The sequence below is a fragment of the Arachis hypogaea genome, chromosome 15 (genome assembly GCF_003086295.3).
Source record: "Arachis hypogaea cultivar Tifrunner chromosome 15, arahy.Tifrunner.gnm2.J5K5, whole genome shotgun sequence".
In the NCBI taxonomy this organism is placed as follows: Eukaryota; Viridiplantae; Streptophyta; class Magnoliopsida; order Fabales; family Fabaceae; genus Arachis; species Arachis hypogaea.
Window position 1 is genome coordinate 124,205,661 of NC_092050.1, and position 9,298 is coordinate 124,214,958.

A 9,298-nucleotide genomic window follows, 5' to 3' on the forward strand; every position below is an offset into this window, starting at 1 on the left:
GGTTAAATATTGATTAAATTTTAATAAAAATATTGGTCTTTAAACTTTTTCTTACATAATAATTTAATTTTGATATATACCTAACAGTTTTAATAACAATAATACTTATTTGTTCTCCCCACTATGTTAAATGAAAAACCTATCTATTGTATTTGAGGCTTACACTTTAATAAGGGTTAGTTTGATTAACATAGAAGAATGTTAGAGAGTTATAAATTATTATTTTTAGTCATCACTTAAATATTAATATTGAAAAATATGAAATAAAATATCTTGTTAAATTATTAAACTAAAAAAATTGAGTTAATAATTAAGTAATGATCTAAAACAATAAATTTTGATAATCTCTTAATATTTTTTATTAATATATATTTGAGGAAGTAAAAGGAAAATTTTTTTAAATTTTCAATAAAAAAATATCAAAGTTTTATTTAGTATATTTAATTATTAACATATGTTCTATTAGCTAATTCCTAACAATAACAATAAATTTGATAATGATAGTTTCATATCTCAATCAATGAATATCAATTTAATTTAACATTAAAGAAAATGAGATAAATGAAAATGAAAACGATAATGTAATTATTAATAATAATAACTTACGTGTATAAGAACTATAATTTTAAAAATCAAACTGGATCGAAAAATTTAATTGGATTAATCAAAAACTGATTTCTAACTGGTTCAATTGAAGTGAAAAACTTGTTGGCAAAAAATTGATAAAAGAACCAATCAAACTGACAATAGTTTGAACCGGACAAGTTTTTTTTTTTTTTTTTTTTAATTAAAAAAAAAAACTAGAAAACCTCCTTTCATTCTCTCTCTCACATACACAAATAAAATCTTACCCTAAACTTTAGAACAAAACCCTATTAAGGGTTAAGTAATAGGAGTGTTTATAGATCAGTTTGGTCAGATTTGGAGATAAATTATAATCAAACCAATTAAATTATAAGATCGATTTGGATTGGATTAGACATTTTCTTAGAATATATGGCTACTCAGCAGCCACCTTTAAATTTTAGAATGCTACCGTTATCGCTGTAGACGGTAATAGCAAGAGATTGCCGTCGTTGCCTCTTGAAAGTCTACTTGACTTTTCCTCCTAGACCCGTTTCTCCTCGACATCGCCAGAAAGTCTGCTCGGAGCTGTTGTCACTTATTGTCTTTGTCCTCATCGTGAAGCTATTGTCTTCGAACCCCCTCTCTCTCCCCTTCTCTCTCTGTTCAAGCTCACTTTCCTTCCTCTCTTGCTATCACTTTCCTGCTTTTTTTGCCGTCAGTAAGAACTACTACTTCAATTTGTGTTTGTTTATTTTGTTAATTTTACAGATTCTGAACTGTTAAAATCTAATTTAAAGTTGTTTTTTTTATTTTTGTTAATTTTTGCTTATTTTGTTAAATTTTGATGGATGATAGTTGATGGTGTTTTGTTAAATTTTCTGAAATAATTTGTTATTCTGAGTCATTGATTTTTTAAAATAATTTTATTTTCTGAGTTAAGATTGTTGCTAATGTAATTCAGAATTTAGTTTAGATGTTGAGTTTAGATTCTTTACTCAGTTTTTTTGTTTTTAAATTATCTGGTTTTGGATGGTGAATTTTCTATTTTTAGATTCTAAAGAACAAATTGACATCATAGCTCGAAGTTAGTTTTAGAGTTAGTTACAACTAATTTTAGTTAATCTTTAGTTCCTAAAAGTATTTAGTATATATATATATATATATCAGTGTTTAAAATTTAGATTGAATTAAGTGTATTTACTCAAGTATATATATTAGTGTATTACTTTAATCACAAGTTATCATTTTTTACTCTCTCTTTTTTTACCTTACAACTTCAATTTTTGCTGTGCTTTTTTTCTTCTTCTCACTAGTACTAATTATCATAATTGTTAAAATATTTTTATTCTAAATTTTTTATGTAATGTGATGAGTATTGTTGTTGATTATCATATTAGAATTAGAAGTTAATTAAATTTTTTTATTTTGTAAATTTTTTATGAAAAATATGAACAAATTATTTGGTGAAATAGTAAAATTTTAAATTTTATTAGTTTAGAAAATATTAAATTAAATCATTCGATCTTGATTGAACTGTTAAACTATTAAATCAGTTACTTAATTAATTTAATGATTAGTATACAGATAATTTTTTAATAGTCATTTAAATATAAATATAAATATAGATACAGAAGCAGCCAAATGAAAAGAGCTACAGAGGGGTGATTCGGGCTTGCAAAAATTTTAATGAAAAAAATGTAAAATACAGAAATGATATATAAATCATTTTTATTTACACCCCTTTATATATCTTGCATTCTTGATATTAAAAGTGATAAATAAAAAAAAATAAGAGAAGATAAAATATTTATTTTTTATACTATAAAAGTAATATAAAAATACACAAAAAATATATAAATCTTATTTTATTTAAATGTGAAAGCACTATTTATGGAGAAATAAATATTTTTTATTATATATTTTTTAAGTAAAAATAAAAATATGTAAGATTATAAAAAAAATCACAGTTAATAATTAAGAGAAAAAATTGAGGTCAAAAGATTTATCAAGATATTCGAATCTGTAAGTACCCATTTCGTCTTTATCTATTCAAAATGGGTAATTACCTGTTTTGATGAGGGACAGATTTTTACTGAATCAGAGACAAAGTCAAAACTAAATTTAGATAATATTTATTGTCCCTATTCAGTATATATATAAATATATATAATTTTAATATATAATTTATGTAATATATATAAAATAATTAGTAAAATAATTAATAATATTATATTATATTTAAGTATTTATTTTAATTTATATTATATATAACATAGTTAGTAAATTTATTTTTATTTCTTAAATTTCAAAAATTATATGAGTAGATAAAACGAGACGAGCACTCATAAAAATGAATTAGAATTTAAAGTGTAGGGACTAGTATTTTTATTGAAATTTGGCTCGCATTTAATCAGTAAAAGAAAAAAAATTATCCTATATCAATATAATCTCACACTATTAAAAACATCAATAATGACATTGATCACTATAAATCACAAAATCTACTGACCTCTTAACACTTCTCTCAAATTTTTTAGGAATAAATATGATTTTGGTCCCTAACATAGGGGCCAAAAATTTATTTCGTCCCTAGCCTTTTTTTCGCAACAAAAAGGTCCCAAAAGTTCCTTGTTGTTTTAAAATCGTCCCTCGGACGATTTTACCCTTGTGGTCGTTAGCTTCCGTTACGACCGTTTTAACGGATATAAGGTAATGTTAATTAATATTAATAATAATAAAAGGATTAAATAATGAAATTGAATGAATGTGAAGTGCAGGGGAGGACGAACGGCGGCTGCTGCTGAAGGTCGACGAAGAGTAGCAGCGCTAGGGTTCAGGAGACGGCGTCCATGGCTTCCCAGAGCTCAAGAGCCTCAAGTTTTCGTTCAGCTGCAAAGGAGTTGCTCTGTGGACATGGTGAGAGGCCGATTTTGCGAACTTCATCGACGAAAGAAAACTCAGGACGAAGATTTTGGGGTTGCGTATACTATGAGGTAAGGTGTTCTTCCTATTTTGCCATCGTGGATCTGAGAATTTGGGATTTGTTCATATGCTTCTGTGGCTTCTGCAGGTTTATGATGGCTGTGATTTCTTCAGATGGGCAGATCCAGAACCTGGAGGTATTCAACAAGAGGCTGAAATTGCAAGAAATAGGAGAAATATAACGAAATTAAAGACAAGATTGAAGGAAGTGGAGAAGAAGCTTTGGGTTGTTGCTGCTCTATGTATTGCTGGCTGGGTGGGGTCTTTGTTCTTAATGCTGCAAAATCAATATAACTTAAAGCACCTGAATGGATTGCACCTATGTTATAGATGATTTTCGTAGGGAATGTTATCAGATTTCTTGTGTTGTGTGGGTAGAGTTTAAGGGTATTCTGTGATGTTACAGTGGTTTAGATGTGTAGCATGTTAGTAGTTGTTTGAATTAATGAAGAGAAGTGCTGTTTAATGTTGCTCAAATGCCACCTTCTTTAATGGTGGAATTATGTTATTTTGTAATGTAAATGTACCTTATGAGTAAACCACAAAAGCATTGAATACAGGATCTAAAAATTCAGTAATTGCTAATGGCATATTTCATTTGATGAGTAGTTAAAACATACACGAGTAAACTGTTTGCCTCAACATGCCTAGTACCAAAATACAGAGAAGCAACACTTCAAGTGTCCCCAGGCACTTAATACCAAAATACAGTAATGAAACCAAGGTAACTAAGGTAATGTTCTGAAACTAACAAGCCAATACCAAAATACAAAATACTGCTTGCAAATCACTAAGACATGAGTCACAAAAGAAATCACATGCAGATCCTAAAGATTCCCCCACTGGGATGGAGGTAACTTGGCCATCAACCTCAGCTTCTGCAGGGGTACATGAGGTGCACTGGTTTGAAGGACAGAAAATTGTCTCTTCCTCACAGTTGGCTGGCTAAAGGGCTGTTTGTTGCTGGTGAAGGTTGCAGCTGATGCAACCTTCTTCTTGGGGGGCATGATGTTGGGCTGAGTGGAAGCTTTCTTGGGCTGAGGTGCTTGTGTGGTGGGCCGGGCTGCATTTTTCTTGGACCTTGGGAGGGGGGTTTTCCTGGGCTGAGATGTTGGCAGGTTGGTTGACCAAAATCTGGTGATCGAATTACCTTCAGAATCACTGTGGGACCTGGGTTTGTTCTTAGGAGTTCATGGCAGTAGTCATTTATTCGCTTGTACTGCTCTCTAAAGGCTCCTTGTATCTGACTCAAAGCCTCCTATTTTGTCTTAGCTGCCATTGCCTTCGTAACGGTCTGGTTCCATTTTTTGTGAGTCCTTGCAACCAGCTCCTTCACCTTGATCCTTGGGTTGGATTCAACTTTCTTCTTAAACTGGCTACCCAACCACTTGCTGTGCATAATTCCAACCCGGTGTGTCAACATGCAGGTATGCTGGAGATTCATGCTTCTTAGTTGTCAAGTGGATTCCTCACCGACCCTGTGTGCATATAACTAAAAGGGGCAGCCTTTCTGACAAACAGCCCGGACCCTCACCAAGTCACACTTCTTGAATTTAATGTTTTCTAGCTGTGTGGACTGCATAGGTCGCTACTGTGTCTTTAAACTCTTGCCGAGATTCATACAATGTGCCCACCTTCCATTGGTACTTTTCCATGTCCTTTTGAGACTTATGCACTGAAAACCTCTGTCCTTCACCCTCAGCAGCCTCCTCCCCATCATCAGCACCAGACTCTTGTCCTCCAATTACATGGTCCTGCTCCAATTCATCACTGTCAACTGCATCGTCATCATCCAAATCACTTGTGACAACCTTTTTGTCTTTCCCCGCACTGGAGTCCTTCGGCACAACATTATCTTCACCGAATCCACTTTCATAGTCGTAGATCTCATCACTATCAGTGAAGTGGATGTCTTCGACACTATTTTCCTCTTCATTAGATGGCAACTATGTTGGGTCATCACTGTCTTCGCCACTGGTATCACTCTCGTTGTCCGCCTCATGTCCCTCTTGGCCTAATTCCACTCCACCGTCCTTATTCTGGCATTCTGCTTCAGCCGCAACCCCAGCTCCATCACTCTTTTGTACATTCCCTTCAAACACCACTAAATCCAGACCATCACGTAAAGGTCCCTCACTCTCGCCGCCTACAGTTTCTCCCCCCACGTCCAGAAAATCGACCTCTGGAAACCCCTCGACATTCCCAACCTCATGCACCACAAACAAATCAACAAAGCCTCTCTTAGCTGCTATGGTACACATTTCAATTGCATCTGTGTCACCTATCAACAGCTTCAACTGACTCTCATAATCATCCGCAGTTGGGTCTTTATACCATAACGCGGCGATGGTGGACTTCAAGTATCCAAGCTGCCTGAGCTCCTCGTATGCCTCAAACACACTCCACCGATCACCGTCAATGTCTTCAACGACTGTAGATCGACCCTTCAAGTACCTGAGCACACCATTCTCATATCCAAATACCCCACCATGGTGCACCCGCATGTTGAAGAGCGCCATCTCCTTCCTGAACAACCCTACTATTCAACACAGGGCGTTAGTAAACCAACTAATAACAGCAACAACTACAACCAGTTCAAACCCTAGCCTTTCACACACCTTCGCACTATCCACATTAAACCCTAAACCGGTTACGTCCATCAACAAAGGAGAAATTGCATTCAAATAACACTTACCTCGCCAAGGACTTTCTGTAGGAACGAAGCCAAGTCAACAATGCAGGAAGTTTTCCGGCAACCTCGCTTGAGCTACCAACGCCGGACAGTCCTCGTAGGAAGGGCTTCCAAGGGTTTCACACAATGATTTCATATAAACGTTTCACTCTGCAATCCTATTCTCAGACAATGTCTTGTTTGGGAAAGGCAAAATGATTTCGCGGGAAGAAATAGCAACCAATATGGATATTTTGGTCTTAAAAAATTATTTTTAGGCACAAAGGATAATTTTAAAACAAAGAGAAATCTTTAGGACCTTTTTGTTGTGAAAAAAAGACTAGAGACGAAATAAATTTTTGGCCCTTACGTTAGAGATCAAAATGATACTTATCCCAATTTTTTACTATCCAAAAATAAAAACGGAACGAATTTTATATAAATTATTATAGGGCGGACATGATTTCCATTGCCACCCCTACACCGACCCAAGTGTCTATCTGCCTCTCTGGGCAGTTATGTTTTCCATTTGTCTTTTTATATCAATGCCACAATGCGTTAGTAAAATTATAACCGCAAAATTCAAAGGTGGCTTTCCTTATCAGATTTTCAATTATTTAACTAATAAATAGTTCCAAATTGCAGAAAGAATGATAATATTTCTCTTTGTAAATATCATCTTAAAATTTAAATTAAATAAAAATTTAAATACATTTAATATCTTAAACTCTTAAACTAGAGTATAATGATTAAACTCAGTATAATGATTATTAGGCCTCCTTTGTTTTAGTTGAATCTGAAAACATAATTATGAACTTTTGAGAATGTTAGGAGATTAATATTTTTAATAAAAAAAATAGAAAATTAATTAGTATTAACTCAAATGTAAAGTAAATGTAAAGAAAAAATATTGTCACTTTAACATTTTTTATAAATTTTACTGTATTTAAATGTATTATAAACTTGAAATATTTTAGTTTCAATACAAAACATTAAATGCACCAGAAGTACTTATCTACCTCTTCGAGAGTAGACCGACAAAGAAACACAAACACACCGTTGCGCACTTGGTTCTGTACTTCCGTATTCAAATATTAAGGGGAGGGAAGAAATCAATATAATGTAATAGATCTTACGGACTGTTACAAATAATCAAGGTTGCGAGAACCGGACCGGTCAATAAACCGGTGAGGTCACTGGTTCAATAGTTCACTGGTTCGACCGAGGTTGAACCGGGGTTCAACCGGTTTAATTAAATATTAAATAAAATTATTAAACTTAATAAAATTCAATAATTTATAACTTAATAAAATTTAATATTTTACATAATAAATTATCCATTACTTAAGATTAGAGGTTCACAAACAACTTCAAACATCAAAGTTTATAACTAAACAAAAAATAAAACGTACATAATGACAAACCCATAGTGTTCTACATTCAAAAGATACAATTACTAGCAAATTTTCAACTAATCAAAGGTGCAACTCATCAAAAATCATAATTATCATTAACAGGATCAAAGACAAGGAAAACCACCTGATGAGACAATATGATTAACCTCTTAATACATTAACAGGATCAAATAACATAAGGATATGATTAGGCTTACCAATCTAGAGTACTTGGATTATGAATCATCGGCGAGTGTAGATTTATTACCGTACGTAGATTTATTTGAGTTATAAGCACAATTATGACACAATTTATGTTTGATAAAGCTCCCTTCTGCCATTGATTAATATTTAGACAGTAATGGTTAACAAAGCACCAGGTGCATGTGCATTAGCTGAGATAAGTTTTACTCTTTACAATTAGAAAGTTAGACATTCGTACCTGTTTTAGTGCCAATGCAATTCAGCACTCTGAGGTAACTAAATAGTTTTCCTCAACATCTGCAGTATGGCTTCTGAGTCTCTTATTTCCTGGCTTTCTTGTGATTCATCAAGCCCTTGAAAGAAATCAGCATTAGTGTAAGTTCTAATTCCAGGACCATGTCCTCCACTATTAACCAAACCACTGATCTAATTTCAAGTACAAACTCTTTCAAACCCACCTAGCAGGCTAGCACCTACTACATAAGCAAATCACCAAGGTGGTGATCAACCAAATACCATGAATAAACAGAGTACACCACTTTGTGCATACAGAAATAAACCATGAACAGAATCAAAACATGAACAGAGTAAACAGAATTCACAGGAACATGAACAGAATCAGAATCAGAATCAGAACATGATCAACCAAATACCATGAATAAACAGAATACACCAACGAACATGAACAGAGAGCAACATGTTTTCTGTGATAGAGAAGAACAGGAACAAGAACAGAACCATGAACGGAGGTGGAAGGAAGAGTATTACCGGCGAGCTGGGCGAGGTGGAGAGTTGGGCGATGACGGTGGAGGTGGGGAGCTGGGCGACGGTGATGGAGGAGAGCTCGGCGACGACAGTGGAGGTGGAGAGCTGGGCGACGACGGTGGAGGTGGGAAGCTGGGCGACGGCGATGGAGGAGAGGTGCGACGGTGGAGGTGGCGAGCTGGGGGACTACGATGGAGGACCGGAGCTCTGCGACGGCGATGGAAGAGAGGTGCGACGGCGATGAGTGGCTGTGGCCTGTCGGAGGGTGAGAGGGTGAGAGAAACTGAGTGGCTGAAGAGGGTGAGACGGTGATGAAGAGGCTGAAGAGGGTGAGAGGCTGTGGCTGTGGGTGGCTATGGACACTGTGGGGAAAGGGAACTGGGGAAGAAAGGGGAAAGAAAGGGGGGATATCAGATTAGGGTTAGTCGCGAGCGTTTTTCTTTTTTTTTTTTTTTTAAAAAAATGCCAAAACGACGTCGTTTGGCTTATGAATTCGCAAACCATTGAACCGCAAAAAAACCGGACGGTTCTTCCGGTTCGCCGGTTAACCGCCGGTTCGACCGGTTTTTGGCCGGTTTTTTGCCAGGCGGTTATTAGTGTTACCCGAACCGGTTAGGTGACCGGTTCCTGGTTTTTCCGGTTGAACCGGCCGGTCCGGTCCGGTTTTCAGAACCATGCAAATAATCAATATTTGTCTATGATTATTATAATATTT

General features: G+C 34.9%; 1 protein-coding gene and 1 long non-coding RNA gene across 6 annotated transcripts; one reads left to right on the plus strand and one right to left on the minus strand.

Annotated features, from left to right (window-relative positions):
• Window positions 1–964: 964 nt before the first annotated feature.
• On the plus strand, window positions 965–4,004 carry LOC140178967 (uncharacterized). The gene is made up of 3 exons (XR_011872215.1): window positions 965–1,285; window positions 3,340–3,560; window positions 3,638–4,004. It is a non-coding gene; the product is annotated as an uncharacterized lncRNA (long non-coding RNA).
• Window positions 4,005–4,119: 115 nt separating this feature from the next.
• Window positions 4,120–9,010, minus strand: LOC112750584 (uncharacterized). Of its 5 annotated transcripts, XM_072216728.1 has the most exons (4): window positions 8,587–9,010; window positions 8,057–8,171; window positions 6,245–7,948; window positions 4,120–6,088 (listed from the first exon to the last, which is right to left on the minus strand). In XM_072216728.1, the coding sequence occupies exon 4, from the start codon at window positions 6,066–6,068 to the stop codon at window positions 5,496–5,498; it is 573 nt and encodes a 190-aa protein (XP_072072829.1). In that variant the 5' UTR covers window positions 6,069–6,088; window positions 6,245–7,948; window positions 8,057–8,171; window positions 8,587–9,010; the 3' UTR covers window positions 4,120–5,495. The 5 variants fall into 5 exon arrangements, with proteins under 5 accessions (XP_072072829.1, XP_025655160.1, XP_072072828.1 ...); XM_025799375.3 differs by lacking the exon at window positions 6,245–7,948; XM_072216727.1 differs by having other exon boundaries at window positions 4,120–6,085; window positions 6,245–8,171; window positions 8,587–9,006.
• Window positions 9,011–9,298: the final 288 nt, after the last annotated feature.